Consider the following 21,457-nt stretch of genomic DNA (forward strand, 5'->3'; position numbering starts at 1 on the left):
GCTGCTGTATATATAGAGATAAGTGTTTCAGATCAGGTATTGCACCTCCTCAGATATAACCAGCCATGTGGAAAATATCATCTACAGCAAATCTTGTATTTCCTGTCATTATCAGTGGATGGTAATGCTTGTCTGGCTTTTCCTTTTCTCGAACCATAGAAAACAGCCTTTATCAGGAAGTTGTCCCTGTAATGGTCTAATCCAGTCTTAGATACCGGCAATTCAGTTTTTAACTGTAGCTGAAAACTGATGCACTGAAGGTTTATGTGTTTGGTGCATTGATTTTGGCACTGCGTCTTTTCTCGTACATCATCTTTTTTTGCCCCTAGATTTGAGAATAAGAGATAATATGAAAAAGGTAGAGTATTTTTCACTAATGTTGTGTCTAGCCTGTGGCAAGTCTAGATTTCTAAAGTGAAAATGAAGAGATTTGCTGGGCTCCTTTCTATTTTGTATTAAAAGACAGTTGAAAAAAGACAATCTTAAAATGGGTCCATTTCAGAGACTAAACGCTGGTCTAACCTTTATCAAACAAGTGACGTTATTACTAAGGTCTGATAATTACTGTGATTAAACCCGCTGAGAGTTGAGAGTTGCATGTAGTTGTGAGGCAAGTGGAATGAATGTCAAGGTGTGTTGACTGAACTTTCAGCACAAGGTTAATGTGTTGTAGGGCCTGTGTGAAGTGGGCACTAGCTGCTGACACTATAGTCCTAGACATTTACATCGAACTGAACCTCTAGTCCCAACCTCAAGCCTCGTAAAATCTATTCAGTCTAGTCTGCTGAGCTGATAAGGGTCCATAAAATAACATGGAATCTTCTGACAGATGCCAAGAGCTGAGTTCAGTTGGGTAGAAAAGGTTTTGACCCAAACTGCTTAATCAAACAACTTCTAGGAATTATTTGACATGCTGAAATTTTTAAAAATATCTGGAATGGGAATAAGAAGTGTTTTATGAAAGATGATGAGTGTGTGGGTGAGTTTGGGTTGATGCTGTTTTCAACAGTGACAGTGATGTCATGGCATGTGGCGTTCTGGGAGGAGAGCTCAAAGTGATGCAGGTCTTAGACATTTACCATGTTGCGAAACCCATCAGGGTCTGGTGCAGACAAACCATCATGAAGATGAACCTGGGCTTGAACTCAGGATCTTTGGAGCCTGGTGTGAATAAGGGATGCAACAATGATTATCCGTGCCTGGTCTGTGACTGGACCACTCATGTCCCAGGGAATACAAGGGATATGTGTGATTGGTTGGTTGGTTGGTTGGTTGGTTGGTTGGTTATCAATTGGTCATCAGGGTGCCGTTGTACAAAACAACCTTAGCACTATGACCATCGCATGTCTATGTTAAGGAATGGGAGTTACAATCACCGTAGCGCTAAGATCACTTTGTACAACAGCACCCAGGTGGTTGTAGAGATAAGAACAAATTGGTTGTTTAACTGACCGCCCACTTTGTAGTAAAACAAAGTATTCTTTATCTCCCCATCAATGTATTCACAGAATACAAGCTATTTAACTCCACACCAATAAACACACAATAAGCAGTGGAAGCTGCAGATTTGACAGTAGTGTCTTTAAGGTTAATGGCAGCATGGGATAGGTGTGTGTCAGCTTGTGGATATATGGGACTTGTTGATGGTGCTGAAGGTTTGTTTATATGGTCACTGTGTCTGCCAGGAATGGCTTTGATTCCCTCCTCTGCACTCTTCACCAGACAATTTAGACATCAAAGAAGCTCTACTTTTACCAACTTTGACCTTTCAAACTGACTGATGCATATTTGCATGTGAAGGAGTATTTAAATCATTATTTCACATTTGCTATCACCCTACTGCCTTTGAGTAAGACTTGAGGTATCCTTTCATCTGTTGAAAAATGTATGCGTTAGAATATTTGAGCAAGGGAAATGATTTTTTATCACTTGAATCACAGTGGGCTAAGTAGGACAAGAATATAAAATTATTTTGTCAAGTTTATTATTATGATTATTTTTAAAATTTATGATAATTTTATCATGGATGTATTTGTATTTTTGTTATTTCCTCTGCTGTGCTGGATTCCAGGTGTAGTGACACGGCCCCGTGTCAGTGTCAATATTGTCATCAGACCGACACTGTAACAAACTAAGACTGATCCATTGTGAGTCCCAGCCAGGGGGCGATTGTGTTAATTATCTCAGGTTTACACAGTCAATCCAAAACAGAGTGGTCTCCCACTGTCATAATGTTTGATCGTTTGAACATTTTGGAGGCCTGTTTGATCAGAGGGAGACTCCGAATGTAACTTGACAAAGCTGAAGTATCTGTTTTTCTCTTGAAGGTGACGTGCTGGTCTATGTCAACAACAGCTGCGTGTTGGGGTATACCCATCAGGACGTGGTGAGTCTCTTCCAAACCATTCCACCGGGAGACACTGTCATGCTGGACATATGCCGGGGATACCCTCTGCCCTTTGACCCAGCAGATCCCACCAATCGTATCATCACTACCGTGGCTGTCAATTTACCTCAGGACGGGATCACGCCCCATTTGCCGTCATACTCGGGTGGATCCAAGGACATGGATTTCTTGAACTCGTCGCAACCGAGCATGAAATCGTTGCCCGATTTGGCCCGATCGGCCCACGTAAACCCCAATACTAGTTTCTCACAACACAGCATGCCTGGCGATCTTGCTAATTCGGACAATGCCCCCGATGTGTTGAATCTGATGTCTTCGAAACCAGAACATATTATTGTTCATATAGTGCGGGGGAGTATGGGGTTTGGCTTCACCATAGCGGACAGTCCGTACGGACAGAAGGTGAAGCAGATTCTGGACAGGCCTCGGTGTAAGAGTTTAATGGAAGGTGATATTCTGGAGGAAATAAATGGAATTATGGTGCGCGAGATGTCTCATGCACAGATTGTGGGCGTATTGAAAGACTGCCCTGTTGGACAACCTACAAAAATTATTGTGCAAAGGGGAGGTAAGTTCAATTTTTTTGTTTCCCTTAACTTTGGTAATTTTCTTATGACTTGGTGAGTTTGGTTTGAGAGCCACTTTTAACAGTGTAGGTTTTGACATCTAGTGGGTCAGCTTGATGTGGCAGGAAGTCACTTTAGTACTGACAAACATGGGTTTATAAGGAATAATTTGTTTAAATGTATAATTGTGAATTTTATTTTACGGAAATGTTTATGTAAAACAAGCAAATTTTTAGAAATATTTGTGGAGATGAAATTTTCATTGTGGATTTGGTGCATAATGACCTTTGTGCTTTTTCAGGACTGTCATCACATAAAAATAGAAAAATGAAAATGGTGAGTATTTCTGTATGGTCTTCTCATCACTATGTGGAAATTATTATTGAAATACAGTGATCACAGATATTGGAAAAATTGTAAGTGTCAATTGACTGGTAATTTTAAGCCACATATTCTGTCTGTTTTTGTATTGAAATAGTGGGTTGACTGAATTGTACATATCCACATGCTCATTGTGCCATCTTTCCTATTCCAGTCGAAAAGTTTTGAAGAGAAGCATGGCGGTGAACCAGGGCCCATCAACCAGCCGGGTGCGTACTTCTTTACAGGGGATCAGGGAGGTGGACATAACCATATCGGAGGTAGGTACACCCAGCAGCACCCTCTGGTGACGGGGCAGGACAGTAACAGAAAGTGTACATAACGTGAAATGTATGGTGGCTATTGCCTGTCTGGTCGGTCGGGTGGCCTAGTGGTTAAAGCGTTCGCTCATAACATCGAAGACCCGGGTTCAATTCCCGACATGGGTACAATGTGTGAAGCCCATTTCTGGTGTCCCCTGCCGTGATATTGCTGGAATATTGCTAAAAGCGGCATAAGACAATACTCACTCACTATTGCCTGTCTGTCAACACTATTCCTGTAAACATCTACGCGTCCCTGTGATATTATTGACATATTATTTGAAACAACATTCAACACAGCTATGAAAGTCCTCAGTTTAGTCTTGTGTGAGATGTAATGAAAATTTGGCTTCCAACTTGAGTAGACATGGGTACAATGTGTGAAGCCCATTTCTGGTGACCCCCGCTGTGATATTGCTGGAATATTGCTAAAAGCGGCGTAAAACCATACTCACTCACTCACTCACTCACTCCAACTTGAGTACAATATTTGGAATCAGTTCTGAAAAGTGTTATCAAACTTGTGGACACGGACGCATCCTGGTGATAAGGCTGAAGGATTACCTTGAAATCCCCCTAACCCGTCAAGCAGCTCAATAAGACAGAGGTGGAAAACTAATCAAACCAAATTATTTTGAGCATTTACGTAATGTGTGATTAGAACAGCGTATGTGAATTTATTACCAAACTAATTTATTTGCATTGGGACCTTCTCGAATCCCCGTGTCATTTCTCTCGCCATGAGACGTAGGTGTGAGCAAACAGGTCGGCCATGTGTCCATGTCAGCAGTGGACAATGGTGCTCAAACACATCACTTACCCAGCACAACACCTGACTAGCTGGTCAACATTGGCCCCAGACAAACAGGAACCTGTCCATTCATCACATGCACGACCCACCTAATTAAGATTACCTTGATACTCTTGAGATTACTGGGAGAATGTACAATGTAGGTTTGTGTGAAGTTTGTCCTCGGAATCATCATCAGGCTTCTCACAGGATTGAAAAGGCCTTGAAGCTTAAGCTCTGTCCTGAAAAGCCCTGAAAATCACCAAAATAGCTTAAACAGACTTGGATTTGTACCTGATGACAAATATTGTACATTTCTGTTTCATCAAGATATTGAATATGTTGAAATGTCAAAAATACTTGCCACCCAAGCTTTGACAGGATCTGATTTTAGTTCTACAATAAGCATTACATACCTTCAGTATTTGGTAGATTTTGTACTGAACGGACAATTACAATCACTGACGTGACCATGTGCGTCCGGGCTTCTATCCATGCAAATGGCTGTAGTGCATGACTTCTATTAAGGTGTTAGTTTGCTGAATTTAAGAAAATTTACTTAGGCTATTATATTTGTTATGAAAGGCCTTGACAATTTGCCCAGTGGAACTGCCGTGCAAGACAACCGTGGAACTCATAGTGCTGGGTTGGAATCCCAGCTGCCACAGCTATGGTTTCATGGTCTGTCTGTGCTTCTGGTTTTGTGAATGATACCTGCACCACAGCCGATATCATCTCAGTTAAACTGACAGTGATATAACTGACATACTGTTCAAAGCCATGTTAAACTCACCCGCCCACGCACGGGCTGGTGGACATGACTCTCGTCCATAAGTTGCAGGTCGGCCGGCTGTCAGTGGCTTGGGTGAAGGTCCAAGCTGGGACAAGTCTAATCCATCACATGATGACAGATGAGGACGTTGTTGATCAAGAACTTGATGATGTTGATTAAAAACTTGTGGAACGTGCTTTAACAAGCGATGCCAAAATATTTCACTTGACATTCTTAGACACTTACAGGGTTCGAGACTGATTATACGGATTGGGTTGTAGAAATGCTCAAAATAGCTTAATAGCGTTCACGACTTGATGAGGGAAGCATAATGCCAAATTGAAGATGTTGTCATGGGATGGATCTGTGTTCGCATGACACCAACGATCCTCCATCCCTTAAACAGATACAGGGATGAAGACACTGATTCAAGCCAGGATGTCCGTTTACTGGTCTGTCTGGGCTGGTAGTTGATCCTGGCTCAAGATGGTGCAGGCCTTGGGAATAATTAACCCATTGAGGAGAAGAAAAGTACCAGGGCACATCAAAGCATGAGTTGTCTGACCTCGCAGCACACTAATCTTCATGACAGTTTTATGATAGGGTGATTACTGCTAAGTGGAGAATTGACTGGTCGTCTTGTTATGATATTCTTTGAAATATGTCCACAGGGTGTCCGAGAAAGAGAGATATTAAGAATCAGACAGCGTTTGGGCGGTAATGGCGTGATCATACTGTTTTAATGGGGGCCATGGATTTGGAATATTGATGTGTAGTTAATTATTGCATGTAGAAAGGAGATATTAGGCTGGTTTGGGGTTCAATAGATATTGAAATTGTAGATAATTGGATTAAATATGGCTGAGGACTCAATACAACATAATGTATCAACTATTCTATGACTTGCTGATTCAAGTGTGTGTATTTATTTCTATCGCCCCCCCCCTCCCCCCATGAAGTTGAGTGGGGGCCATAGGAATGAGTGCTGTCCGTCCATCTGTTTGTCCGACCATCTGTCACATTTCGTTTCCGGAGTCGGACTCAAAAACCATGAGAGATATATCATAATCAAACTTGGCACATAGATAGGTCTAGTAGTGAACTGGTGCCTTTTGATAGTTTGGGATTTTTGGAAAATATATTTTTCGAGTTTCCATGGCAATGACAATGACTTAGACTGAATATGGCGGTAGTGCTCCACACAACCGGACATGTCCTATTGACAGGGGATATGAGTATTTCATGCTCATTAGACATTGTGTTTATATATGGGGAAGTGTATCTGTAATGGTTTGTATGTGAAATATGAGACCAACTTAATCATAGTTCAGTGTGTATGTAAGTTGAAATTCTTAAATATCTATTTGGAATGACCATCTTTTGAAAAACTTCATTAGTTTATGTTACTGATTCTCTGAAGAATTTTGTACTGACATAGACAAAGATACAGTTTATGATCAATTGATAAAAGGATGGGTTTTTTTAGACAAGGTTTAGTGTTCTGAGGTTATGTTAATTAGAGTATTTTCTAGAGTATAAGTCCTGAGGTGAAAATTCTCTTTGGAAATAGGATGTTTGTATTCTTACCTAAACTTCATAAGGAAGGACTTCTGGTTTGATAATGAACGCACATCGTCAAAGCAGTCAGAAGTAATCCTCTAAAGGTCTAAGATAGGGGAGATTGTGAGAAGGAAGGGGAAGCGATCGTGCCATGGAGCACAGGCTCGTATCAACACCACACAGCCCATCACAGGCAAACTGTAGTTGTCATCATAAATACTTGTTGACTGCACAAGCATCTGTTGTTATGGATTGAGTCAACTCAAGAAAGTGGGGGAAATCGTAAACTTGAGTTAATATGCGAAACATTTCTAATTTCAGAATTACCTGATGAGGGCTTTGATAGCCATAACAATGGGCATACCTCCAGCCAGGAATCGGAGTTGGCGCACTCGGCAGGTTGGTTGCGTGATTACATTGTTGTGTTGTTCCTTAAACTGATGTACAACCTGAAAATTCTGTTTTGCAGAAGCTTTTTCTGAAAAATGCTTGTCTTTTCACAAATATTCAATAATTTAATTAATGTTTATTTGTGGGTGTGTATTTTTTTTAAATAGCTTTTTATACAATGTTTTCTCAGTTTTCTGATACAAAGATTGAATACATTTGATTGTGAATAGAAGTACATGTGTATTTTGAAAATATTGTTTGCATTGTTCAAGTATTTATGTTCTTATACTGGAAAATTTGCATTGAGATTGTCTAAGAACCAAATATATTTTTGAAATTTTAATAATGTTTTCCAAATTGACTTTTCTGGGATTTATCTATTATTTAAGACTCCTATGTACTAAATGCTTATTTTCAGTGGTATGTTAACATTGCATGTTAACATTGCGTGTAAACAATGATATACAATTAGGGCTCTTCGTCTTGTATGGTCTTGTTGTCAGTGGGATACAAGTCACATGACCAATCCATCACATCAGTTATAACGATATTTACATGAAATAGAACGTTTTCAATTTCCTGTATGGGAAATTTTATTGACAATTACTGCAGGCTTGGGGCCGAATATTGGCCTCTGATCCAGTCTAGATAAATCCCTGCTATTAGTGGGACTGTTCACTGTGATCACATAATGACTTACATGTCTAAATCCATTTCTTGATGTGTGTGTAATCTTGGATGTTATTGATTGAGCAACAATAATGCCTGTTGCATTGTGGGATACAGTTGTGATTGGCACAGAACCTGTTTCTTTTGAGGGTAAATGTGGTGAATTCTACAGTACATTATTTCATGGTCAAGAGTATTTAGGACTATTAATTGCCGTTGCTGCTCTTCTGATAGTTTTTGACTTGGAATGAGTCACAAAGGATGAATTTTCCGATTTTCCGATTACTCCTTACTCGCTCTTCTGTGTCGTAATCTGTTTGGAAACCTTTCAATGCTGTTCTTCCATGAGTTGGAACATAAGTGAAACTGCAGCACGGTTAAGAAACAGCAACATTTCCTCATCACAGATAGAGAATCCCCTTCCTCAATCCTATCCCCCCCTTCCCCCCAATGTATACCCCCATACCCCCTTTTCCCACCCCTCTCCTCCCCCTCCACCGCCTCACTACCTCACCCCCTCCCATACATCTCCATGTTAAACTCACCTAGCAGTGTGTACCCCATTTCCCCCAAACCCCTCACCCCCCTCACCCCCTCACCCCCTCACCCCCTCACCTCTCCCACACATCTCCATGTTAAACTCACCTAGCAGTGTGTACCCCATTTCCCCACCCCCCTCATCCCCCTCACCCCCTCACCCCTCCCACACATCTCCATGTTAAACCCACCTAGCCAGCAGGTGTACTGACATTCAGTATCAGTTCCGGGCCTATAGACCAAGGTTCACACTTCCCCCTGTCTTCCTCTGATAAGCACCGAGCTTCAATGTTCCAATCAGACTGCACATAATTAAGATTATAAGGCTTCTCACCTTGCTCCAAACAGATGCAAGCAGTGATCGGCCTGCTTCTTATATCGAGGATATTTTCGACCATTCAGCCTCCTCCGTGGCAGGCTTGGTGCCGGGCTGACATTTGCCTGTTTTCCTAGCCAGTGAGCACCCATGCAGAGTATGCCTTGAAGAAACATGCGATATTTGCTCCCTCAGAGCCACAGGGCAACTTGTGTATTGTTTGTCATGGCATATTGTTAGGAGAGATGGTAAAGTCAAGACGGAACAAGATCAGTGGGTTGTTGCCTCAGACATGATCTAAGTGTACATCACGCTGGTTGATAAGCGCCGTATCCCATGCTAAACCAGTCTGACTTGTGGTGCCAGTGTTTGGTTTGCAGACCACTTTCATTTCACTTCATGGATAGTGGATGGAGTTCTCAATCTGTGGATTGTGTTTTGGAAGAATTTGAAGCATGTTAATGGTGTTATTGGATTTCGATGAATTAGGAAGCACTGGAGGAAGGATTATAGCAAATGGCCCGTGTCTTGCTTGCTCATTGCCACTGCAAGTGCAGTGATATAGAATAACAGATATGTTTGGTATTCTGATAGAGTTGCTGCAGATGTTGTGAGAGGATAAAGAAAACATTAAGTCTCTGTTCAACTCGGTAGGATACAATCAAGCTTATTTATCCAAATTGTGATGGATATATTCGGATTAGAAGAGTTCACAGCCAGGCTGGAGTTACCTTGTGGTGCTGAGATAATTATTCTGGTATGAAACAGGATCTCCTGGATGAGAATCTGTGCATATCGGACCAAGGTTTTGGGATGTGCACATCTGATAGGAAATAACATTCTCCGTCATTGTCGACAATTTCATCAATTTTGGAAGGTGGGTTAGAGCCTGCTTATTCAAAACAAATGTGTTGGCGAGAGTGAGGTGTGGAATGCATTACAAGGAAGTGAGTTAACAATATGCAAGTGTGGAAAGATAATAATGATGGCGGAGATATTGCAGGCTAGGATAGTGTATCTGGGATTGTTGAGTTACATACGACTATGGCGCTGTGTAAGGTGTTGTGTTTCCCTGTTATTACAGATGCTGATGAAGTTGATGCTCCCTCGACAACAAGGACGAAGACGCCAACCAAGGAAATGGGGAACAGACCCAAAACTCCCTCCAGTAGTGAACAGAGACCCAAAACACCATCCGAACGCCCCAAAACACCTACAAAGAATTATGGCATTACTATGGACAACAGGGGGAGGCCACCCATTTCTGCTCGGCCGGATATGCCGACTAGGCTTCAAGATTTACATTTAAGGAATGATGAAAATTCCCACGATATTAATAACCATCATAATCATTCCCGGACAGATTTTTATAATTCGGGTAATTATGAACATGCAAATTCCCGACCTCCCCCGGGACCCCGAGACCATCAACGTCACAACGATCACGGGTTCCGGCAAGAGGGCCGACGGCCTGAATTCCGTCACGATCCTTATGGTAGTCCTCGAAGTAATTATCCTATGCAAAATTCTTTTGGTGAACGAAGGGAAACCGACCGAGAAGGGAGGTATGGCTACGACAGGGGTGATAATGCCAAACCGGGACAATTTCGTAGTCGTACGCCGGGGCCCGAGTTAATGAATCGTGGTGTGGGCCCGGACTATCGAACTGATACTCACAGACCCAAAACTCCAACAGCTCAAGATATGAGAAGTAAAACTCCATTGCCAAATTTTTCTCAGAATGCACGTGACTACAGCCAAAGTGGGAGGTACACTCCAAACCCTGCCTGGCAACATGGACGATCGTACCAACAAGATTTTAATCGGCAATGGCCGGGGGATGTGAATTCACCACCAATATCAAGAAGGTTAGAATCCTTCGAAAACTCTGTTCATGATCGCAGTTATGGTAGTGACTATTCTCGGAACGCCAACACAATTGGCCAAGGATCGCCTGGCGGTGTTGGCCGACCGCCTAGGCAGAGCACGTCATTCGAAACGGAGGATCCTACGCCTAGCAATATCACTCGAGTGCCTAAACGGCCTCCGTTGTATTCAGGGTCTTCGTTTTCTAATCCAGGAGGACATTCTCCAAGGAATATGAATCGTTTTCCTGAGCAGCGTGAGGATGACTCGCACTTTATGGAGATGACGGTGCATTTACATCGGCACGAGAGCGGATTCGGGTTCAGGATTATTGGCGGCACGGAGGAAGGCTCACAGGTAAGATGCGATTCCATTTTCTGGATATTCTTTTTAAATTGTATATAAAGCAATTTCAAAATTCAAATAACATGCAAACAAAAGGTAAGTGCAGTATTTAGCTTTACACAATTTACCCATGAACCCGGGTCTTTGTCACGACAAGCGAACACTTCAACCACTGGGCTGCCGTAACACCCAAATAACGAGGGCTGGAGCAGTGAAACCATGATAGGGTGGGATGCAGTCTCCCAGTGGGATATCTGATGGAGTGTTTGATTTGTTCCAACCATTGTGTTGGAACAATATGAAAGGTACAATAATAAGCTTCTAAATTTTTGGGTTAAATGTGAGTTTTTAATGCTGAACATTATAGTTCATAATTTTGTTTAACTTATTACATTGACACAGCCCACAAAGTGTAAAACATGATTTTGGTATCGAAATTACAAATTTATCCAACCTGCTGACATTTATCGTCCAGTATTTACCTCACTAGAAACTGAACCCTTAATATATTTTTCTGTCAAACATGATCCCAATCATCACATCTATACTGGCAGCAGATCCCGTTTGTGGTAGCAATCATATCCCCATCGCTTACATCACACAAGAGAATGTTCTGCAACCCATCGGGACAAAATATTACCACAAATAAACAGACAGAGACATTAGTCAGAGCTGAGGAGGGTGAAGAGTGGAAATGAGACAGGATGATTGTAGAATAAATAAACACTACCTATCATTATGCTGGTACTGTGTATTGTGGCGACCAGATCGGGGGATAGGTCTCGAAGGTCAATAGCGGAAATAATGTCTGGTGGACACCTGCCCATCTGATAGACTTTGATCTGTGTAAGATGTCAGAATATCAGATGCTTGTCCAAAAATTAATTTAGTTTCTATCGAATGTCCAGTTGTGTAAATAATTGTCTGGTATTTAATAATGAATCCATGTTATAGTTTGTATATTTGCCACTTTTTGAAATTATAAAGGCACTTGTCATAGTTTGTTTTGTTAATAATATGGGTCCGTAGTTTAAAGTACGATAATCAAATTTCTTAACTGCGAAAATGACACTTACTGGCACGATTATACTTAGATTCTCATGAAAATATATCTCTTGGGAACTGATTTTTATTTGGAAAACAAGATGAAGTTTTTCATTTATGTATAAATATTATTTGTCTCAATTGATGGTCCTAACAGAACCCAGTGCAAACATACAACTCCCTTTGGTTTCAAATACTATCTGTCTGAGTTTCTTCAGATAACATTCACAGTATTGGAGTGATTGAAGTACAGATTAGTGTTTGTGAGTTTCGCAGGATAACATTCATGGTATTCAAGTGATTGAAGCATAGATTAGGGCTATCACTAAAGCTAGCATCTCATTGAATGAACAGGTGTTGATAAAAGTGCAATTAGACTTTGAATGTGAAGGAGGTATTTATTTGGCTTCAAAGACCTTTGCCTGCAATCTGGTTGTTCATTCATTTGAACAGATTATGTTACCTAAATCTCCACCAAGACTTGTATGCTCCTAGGGACGAGTCTGTGTTAAAATGCCTCAAACTCGAGGAAGCGCATCACAGGGAAGATACTTTTACAGGCAGTTTTTGAAAGGCAGTGCTGGGATTTTTTCGGTGGAATGTATTTCCCTATCCATGGTCTGTTCGCAGGTAGTTTTAGAAAGGCGTGCTTCCGATTGCAACATTGTGGTACCTGGACTATAAGTAGCAGTTAGGGCTGGGACGAGTCGAAATTTATTACTCAGGTTCCCGACCCCCCTATTGGCTGACCCTACCCGGTTACCTCACTGTAGGTGGGTACAAAATGTCTAATTGGGAATTGTTTTACTGCAGCCCTTGGAAAAACAATTTAGATATATGTGTCAAATGATCAGATCATGCATACACTGAAGTTGACTGAAGCTATATCTTTACTCAAACATATACACGTCAAAAGGAATGTGTACAGGATCAGAAATAAATGCGAACGGAAGCGACTTGTAGTGTAACCACTGAGCTAAAGTGAGTTTTTGTGATTAAACAATATATCACGTGACTAACCATGGGTAGTCCTGTTGGTACCCGGGTCCTACTCAGGACCCACCTGACCCAAGTACCCGAATTACCCATCCCAGCCCTAGTAACAATAACATTGTTTGTTTGTTGTTTAACACCGCATTCAGCAATATTCCAGCTATATGATGGTGGTCTGTAGATAAATGAGTCTGGACTAGACAATCCAGTGATTGATATCATGAGCATCAATACATGCAATTGGGATCGATGACATGCATCAACCAAGTCAGCAAGTCTGACCACCCAATCTCGTTAGTCGCCTTTTACGGCAAGCATGGGTTGGTGAAGACCTATTTACCCCAGATCTTCAGGGGTTCATACTGTTACGTAACTCGTTCAACAGTGTCAGTAACAATAACAGATGAACTTGACAGATGAATGTAAGTAATACAAAATCAGGTAACTGATATTCGTCATATCTCAGCCTGTAATGTCATGGTGTCTGTGACACAATGCTGTGGGCGCCTCGGGATTGTGGGCTAGGATAGGTCCCCAGCAACCTATGTTGGTCACAAGAGGTGGCTAAATGCATCAGGGGTCTGACCCGCTGACTAATGTCTCTTATTTAGTTGATTTAAGCATTGTCAATTATTACTTGTTTTAAGAGGTTTCAAACAAGTATACTACCATGACTTTTGAAATTACTTCATTCTGATTGGTCATTTAACATTGGAAATCTCATGCTGCCTGTTCAGTTCTAAATTGAAATGGTTGATATGTTTTGTAACACAATGGTAACCCAACATGGGTTAAGCAAACTTGTACATAGCACTAGAGTTAGCCTTGCCCCAAGGCTCTACTGAAAGATAAATCCATGGATGTGTAGAAATTCTATCTTCCTAATAGGCAAGTCTAAATATGTGGACATTCTAAGTACACCAGTCTCTTATAGGGACAACTTGTTCTTATTATTTATATAATCTTAAAATTATGATTTAAACTATTAATTATTGCCTTAGAGACTTGAACAAGTCTACACAAGAGTTTACAGTCAAGACAGCTAGTTCACATGAAGCAGGAATGTTCAAGTTGAAATAAATGACATTCTGGAAAACAGTTGTAAAGGAAATAATGTGTGCCTTGACTGCCTATAATTCATTGCCTTGTAGCTGTTCAATGCTTATTCCCACAAAGGGCATAGCTATTCTTGCATGATGAATTGGTTTTAACAATCCAGGGCGGTATGTTCAGAACTGAAGGGTAGGCAATATGAAAACACACCCTGTATATATCCTGTATATTGCTCTGTATCACATCCTGTTTCTATGTATAACAGTGACCATCTTCTACACCAATATGCACGTAATCTTTATATGCGCTCTGGACGAAGTTAGACAATTTACAACACAGCCTTTATTTTCTTGTGTATAATACAGGGCCCCATTCCACAAATTGATCTTAGGGCTAAGTCAATCGTCGCACCCATTCTTTAACACTAACCTACGACAATCATAGTGCTGAGATCACTTTGTGGAACGGGACCCAGATCTTTGGATCAAGTTTGGGGTAGGGGGGTGGGGTTAAACTCACTGCTGAAAAGATATCAGTGTTTATTTCCAACACAGTTGCTAAACCATATGGTAACCAAGAAATACAATCTCTGTAAGCTCAAGGAAGTGTATGAAACACTACATTCTGACACTATGTAAGCAGTAGAGATGATGTATACGGCTCGTAGCATACAGGGCTGATGGAGCCTGCTATACAGATCTAAATCCCTAACTGTCAAAATATACCAGGCCCTACCAGTAAATGTTATGGCGTCTCCCATACCGACAGGCAATATATTGTAGCCCTATATTTTTGGAATAACTCGAGGAAATGGAATCTATAGTGTTGAGTTCATATCTTGAACTGAACATCCATATCTAGCCTTGCTCCCAAGCTGTGCTGAATGAGAAGTCCATGGGATCACGGGTGCTATCACAAAGAATTGGTGCATGTCTACCAAGTGATCAGCTCCTGATTGTTTGTCTTTATGTGCATGCACAGTAGTCATTTTCTCCCCGAAACTCGAAACTTTATAAAAAATTATTGATTATTCCTCAAATTACATTTGATTAGTTTTTGAAGAGATACCTAGCCCAATCCTGCCGCACAACTTACTGTAATGATTGTAAAAGGTGCCCAGCCCTAAGGATGCAAGGGCTTAGGATAGAGTGGGTGGGTATCCAACCCTAACCCTAACATAGCTAACCCTAAGGATCATGAAGGGGTGTTTGACTGGCAAGTGTGCCTAATCCTGAGGAAATGGAAGGGGTGTTTGATCGGAAAGGGTACCTAACCCTAATAATCGTCAAGGGTGCTTGATGGGAAAGGGTTGCTTGATTGGAAAGGGGATTCAAAGGCTTAGGATAGAGTTAGGGGTAACCTCCCCTAACCCCACTGCACAACTAACCCTAGGGATCAAAGGAGCAGCAAGATCTGTGAGGCGGGGTCCACATGTGGCAGACTGATCTAAGTAGCTATTATAAGCAGCACAGGAAGCTGCAGTGTTGCCATTTTTTAAAGTAAAGGATCGTGAAACAGATTTGTATAAACAAATGTTATTTATATCAATATGCTCTCTGTTGAAATCTTGAAATGTTCTGTTTTCAAGGCTATAACAAAGAAAGTTAAATTCCAGTGATTCTTGAGGGAGGTTGACTTGAGAGAGACAAATAGCCTGCCAGTGTTTATGGCCTTGGCAGTAATAGATTGACATGTTTCTAAATTTACTGAAATTGAAATGGCTGCTGCATTGCTGGGATTGTTGAATGGCCATTAATTCCCTGCCATTGTTTCTCCTCCCTGCCTCCTCCCTCTGCAAATGTAGGCAAAGTAGAATTATTAACGAGGAGAAAAGCACTGAAATAACTGACAGTTGGGCTCGGTTAATCAAGTTCCTCCTGAAGGTGTGGGGTAGGTAAAAAGTACCTTACTATGTCATAATAGCTGATTAAAGAGGAAAGGTTGGTCAGACTTTGTGATTTGACTGTTTGTCATTGCACCCCAAGGTTGTCAACAGATGTTCTTGTTGTGAGTCACTTGTTTCTTTGGATCAGACTTCTATATTTACTGACATTCTGCAGCATTCAGTGTGAGAGTTTGGACAGAAAATATTAATTTCCAACACCTGATGATTGCTGCGTGAGTGGAGTAAAGTAAGGATCTGTTGGTCACAATGGCAGATTCAGTTCTGATAGTCCTTGGCTTTGTGACACTGGCAGATGTGACCTTGCCATTTGTCTTTGTGATGTGGAGAATTACTGTTGTACAGTTGAATATGATGCCACAACCTGCTGGGCACAGTTACATACTTAAGCTGTGCCAGGATCTGCTGATGTGTTCTAATACCTGGGGCGGTCGGTAGCCTAGTGGTTAAAGCGTTCGCTCATCACGCCGAAGACCCGGGCTCGATTCCCCACATTGGTACAATGTGTGAAGCCCATTTCTGGTGACCCTGGCCATGATATTGCTGGAATATTGCTAAACCAGAGTAAACCATAATCACTCACTCACTCACTCTTTTTCCTGATTTACTTTGATGATCCATCGTCCATCAGCTCTGTAAAGACACTTGCAGGTTTCAGTTGTGGGTTTCACTGGTGGGTTTCACTCATGGGTTTCAGCTAAAGAGATACACATCTCAGGCCTAAGTCAATGCAGGCTTTTCTCCCACAATAAGCTGTCACATAGCGATGTAGTTGAAGTAGCATATTCATCGTAATAACCACCCTGGGGGATTAGAAAACTGGCAGAAGGCATTGACCTTGGTGTCCCCTCACTACAGCATGTCTGGTATAAGTGGCGCTCGCTCGCTCACTCACTCACTCACTCACTCACTCACTCACTCACTCACAAAACATGTAGGACTAGCATCAACCAGGCCTGGATCATCAGTACAGAGTTATCTATGAACTTATATGGTGTAATCACCTTTGTCATACAGTGCATACCTGTCTATGCCATATGCTAGTTTTTATACAAGTGAAGAAAATAAACCATTTAGCCTGACTTTTGATCTCTGAGGATCATATCACTGCACATGAGGTGCGATATCTTTCAATATATCTCGGCTTGATGTTAAACGAGCGTTACACATCCAGAAGGTAACAGACTGTGAACATCGCAGCCATACGGCGCTCTGGGAACAGATGCAACTAGTTGTGGAGATGTAATACAAGCAATATCCCTTACCTTCATTAGGCGCCGACAAATCTTCCAATGCACTCATGAAAAAAAAGTTGGGGAAAAAGGTCTTCATTTAGACTATTTCTAACTGTTCGTTCACAAGATAGATTCAAGATGAATGACATGTATGTCTCGACTAGTAACTCACTTTTTGCCACTTTTGTACTTTGAATAAATACTACTCAAGTTTTGCTAGGGATAGTTGGTATCCAGGTGGGTCTGAATGTGCTGATTGCTTGGATTTGTTGTTATACAAATAGTATTTGATATTTGCCATGGAAGTGAAGCATTGCATCTTCACTGCAAGTTGATTAAACATAAACACTTTGTTGAACCAGTTACGTAACAGTATGAACCCGTGAAGATCCGGGTTAGAACACGGCTTCAGCAACCCATGCTTGCTGTAAAAGGCATCTATGCTTGTCGTTAGAGGGGACTAACAAGATCGGGTGGTCAGGCCTGCTGACTTGGTTGATGCATGTAATTGATCCCAATTGCGTGGATCGATGCTCACGATGTCAATCACCGGATCGTCTGGTGAAGACTTGATTATTTACAGACCTCTTCATATAGCTGGAATATTGCTGAGAGTGGTGTTAAACAACAAACAAACAAAACGTTACACTGTGAAATGTTTCATGATCCCTTGTTGAGTAAGATATTTCATATGAATCTGCTTATGCATGTTTTACACTGAAGAGGAAAAAGTGGAAAATATAGTTTGTCTACATTTTAATTTGGGTAATAAGGATTTCAACGCCACCACTTTTGCTTCTTGTCTAGTTTTAACTCAACTCTAGTTTGAAGCTAATGTATTTTAGTTCAACTTTCTCCTGTGTTTTTGTACTTAAGTCTTCACGCTGTTGAGTGCAAGTTATTTCAAATGTGATCTCTTTCCGTGGCTCCACACTGTGCTGCGTCGGTGTAACAGCAGTTGGAGTGTGTCATGCAAGTTGTGTTTAGGATCAGTAATTGGTTTTCTATCTTCCTAAATCATTTCTAGACCATTGACTTCCTAACTGAGTTGAGATCATTTGACACCTTATCTCCAAGAAATATGCTAAAGTGACAAAGGTTAATCTTCCTGGAGCAAAAGACTGAAACAATAACTTAGGTGTGGATATTGGGTTGAGTTTAAAGGGTGCTACCAGGACTTGGGTGATGATGTTGGAAGTGGCGCCACCTGGAGGAGTAATCAGGAAGTACTTCGTATGGCGTGAACGTCATCGGAGCTGGGTGTTGGTAGATACTGGAGAGTATGCATCACACGATTAAATAGAGTCATTTGTTGCCGCGTTAATGAATGCTCCAGATGACTAGAGATCAGGTGTGAGTTACGGCCCTTGGTTACCCTTGTGCATCAAGAAACAAATTATTCCTTGTAGTGAAATAATTTATAATTAGTATACAGATACATGTATAGATAAGTGATGGATATGTTTACACTTGATTGCTGCAAGTAGGTTGTGGGCAACATCACTGTGTGAGACAGTTGCGGATGAAGTTGCAGACGATGTGCATCACCTGGCTGGGATTTGTTTCAGATAATATTTCTACTTGGGGGGAGTTTTTGTGTTGAAGCCCAGTTGATGCAATAGGTGGTTGGGTCACGTGTTGAATGTGATGGCATTGAACATGGAATAGCCGGTTACTAATGCAAGAATGATCAGTGTCCGAAATAACTGCCTGCCCACCTGCCCGTGGCTGGTAACTTTTCTGTTGGGCTGCATGAAATGTTCCTCCATCTGCCCGACTGTCTGGCAGATAATTTTTAGATTACTTATGTATCGGTTTTATCATAACACCTCGTAGATTCTAAAGTGATTGCTTTGCATTGTATCAACTGAATCAGGATCCGATTTGTCTCTTATTTTTTAAAGACTAAGAAGGGACAAGTGAGAGAGAGGAGGATGTTGTAGGATTATCAATAAATTGCAATTCTTTTGATTGGCTAACCAAGTAATTAGTTTTCCGTTTATGCTTCCATAAACGGAAAAATATTAGTCCATGCCCACAGTCTCGTGAAAAACATATGAACATCAAATTGTGTCATTCATACAGTTATTAATGTCAGTTTCGCGGTCATATATTTTGTGTGTTTGTGGAGCTATAAACATAAAAACTGCATATTTTCAGAGTGTGCACACCATTTCATACGTTTATACTCCTATAAATACAAAAGATATCGAGGTAATTACTAAAATAATTATGATTATGATAAATTGTACAATTATTTTGTCTTCCACTGTTTGAAGGTCTCAGTCGGGCACATAGTCCCCGGTGGTTCCGCAGACTTGGACGGCAGAGTTCGCACTGGAGATGAGATTACATTCGTAGACAACAACTCCGTCATCAACTCCTCGCATCATCGAGTCGTGCAGCTCATGGGCGCCTCCTCCCTCAATGGGCGGGTAACTCTGGGCATTAGGCGGAGGATGACCTCATTTCCAGGTATGTGAAGCACGGGGTCACTCGTAAGGGTCATCCACAGCTTGGTAAGAACTGTGGCTGTTTCTGGAAAATAGTATTTGAATGGGATTGATTTGAGAAAAATCGTCAGAAAATTGTTTTATTCAAAAATTGTGTGATTATTATGTTGTATTTTTAGCAGAAAATGGTAAATTTTGAGATCCTAACTCAAAATGTTTTCTCTGTAGTTTAATCTGTCATTTTTTCTCTGGAAAAAATAATAAAATGTCATCTTTAACACGGCCAAGGGTTAAAGAGTAACTGCTTTTCTTCTGCTATCGCTTTGCCAGAAGATGCTTACTGTCGCTTCTGGGTTGAGCAGGTGCTTAATTTACAGATGAACAAAAGTTCCTTCTTCTCTGTTTCTGATATATTACATGACAGTCTTAACATGCTCTCTGTAACATTTCTTACAATAATCTCACTCTTACATAGCAGTATTTGTCCATTTTCTCAGCTAAAAATAAATTATTATATTTTTTTAACACTTAATATATGTTCAAAGGCTATAAAAGATTTATTAGTACTGATTTGATTGATGAATTTCAAGTAGTATGGTTAAGCTGATATATTTATTATGTGTCATATAACAAACTCTCTTAATCGACTTTTATTCATGTGCAAATATTTTTTTGTCATTCATTTATTATCATTCATATATCTGTTGACTACACTGTCGATGCTCATTATCTCGAATGTTTATCTCAAATTACTGGCTATCGCAAATGACCTGGGCGCAGTACCACGAAGCAATATTAGCGCTACGATGTCCATGAGGCATTGTTAAAGAATGGGTTAGATAATGTTAAGGGTTATGATCGTCTTAGTGCTAAGATTGCTTTGTGGAACAGGGCTCTGATCTAGACTTCACCTAGTTATATCACTCCTCTATCTCAAAACCTCTTATCTCAACCATTTATCATTGATCAGTCTCACTCGAGATAATGGGAATTGACTCTACACGTTTCGAGTAATGAGATGAGTAAACTGAAGGGGCCATTGTAATTTCTGATCTAGATGTATCTCAGACGAATGCTAACACGTCATCCCAGTCATTCCCGTATGACGTGACCGTCACCCGCAAAGAACGGGAAGGTTTTGGGTTTGTAATTATATCCTCTGTGACGAAGGCGGGGACCACCATAGGTGAGTTCATTGGTACGTGTCGCCGGGACGAGGTCCTCATTTTTCTTCCTCTTGAATGATTTGGTGAGCGCTCATGGAAAACTGGCGGCTGAATGGCAGGTCTCCACCTGGCACAGAAAACATTGACGACCCTGTTGATGAACATACTGACATTTCCCTCTTAGCAGTCTGTGTTAGGTTTAATACTTTCAGAATGGACAGAAATTTGTTAAAATTGAATCCATTATCTGTAACTTGTGATCTAATGTTAAATATCCCTAAGTTAGGCCAAAAAAACAATAGTCTTGGTTCTCAGGCACTGCCCGCATCATCATTAAGTTTGCAGCATGTTTCGTTTTTATTTCCATTTTTAACGGGAAAAAACAAAAAATGTTCGAAGTATTTTTACTCATCAAGGAATACATTTATGTAGGGGGCCCGCACTATATTTTAAAAAAACATTGCCTAAGTACCTCGTGAAGGTAGGACTTCTTATTAATTCTTGTTCTAGGCCATTGACTGATCGATACCAAAATGTTCTGAAGACTATTTTCATAATAGGTAATGACAAAGAAGAATGTTCTCTGAGAAAATCATCAATATTCCTCTCTAATATATTAACAGCTCTGTTGACCATACAAGACATGTCTGTTTTTGAATTAAACATATTTTTTTAAATATCAAACACAACTCAAGAAGATTATGTAAAA

General features: G+C 40.8%; 1 protein-coding gene across 15 annotated transcripts in view; it reads left to right on the forward strand.

Annotated features, from left to right (window-relative positions):
* The window catches only part of LOC124133076 (membrane-associated guanylate kinase, WW and PDZ domain-containing protein 1-like), a 159,740-nt gene that overhangs the window by 118,812 nt on the left and 19,471 nt on the right, over positions 1–21,457 (forward strand). For 12 of the 15 annotated variants that reach the window (XM_046497313.2, XM_046497312.2, XM_048401788.1 and 9 more), the window contains 7 exons: positions 2,328–2,975; positions 3,275–3,309; positions 3,509–3,614; positions 7,100–7,177; positions 9,775–10,913; positions 19,409–19,604; positions 20,640–20,780. In XM_046497313.2, the coding sequence (XP_046353269.1) occupies positions 2,328–2,975; positions 3,275–3,309; positions 3,509–3,614; positions 7,100–7,177; positions 9,775–10,913; positions 19,409–19,604; positions 20,640–20,780 (2,343 nt within the window). The remainder of the gene's footprint in view (positions 1–2,327; positions 2,976–3,274; positions 3,310–3,508; positions 3,615–7,099; positions 7,178–9,774; positions 10,914–19,408; positions 19,605–20,639; positions 20,781–21,457) is intronic. The other 3 variants (XM_046497305.2, XM_046497310.2, XM_046497314.2) reach the window with 3 other exon arrangements.

The sequence above is a fragment of the Haliotis rufescens genome, unplaced genomic scaffold, assembly GCF_023055435.1.
Source record: "Haliotis rufescens isolate VD_foot unplaced genomic scaffold, xgHalRufe1.0.p SCAF_23, whole genome shotgun sequence".
Taxonomy (NCBI): domain Eukaryota; kingdom Metazoa; phylum Mollusca; class Gastropoda; order Lepetellida; family Haliotidae; genus Haliotis; species Haliotis rufescens.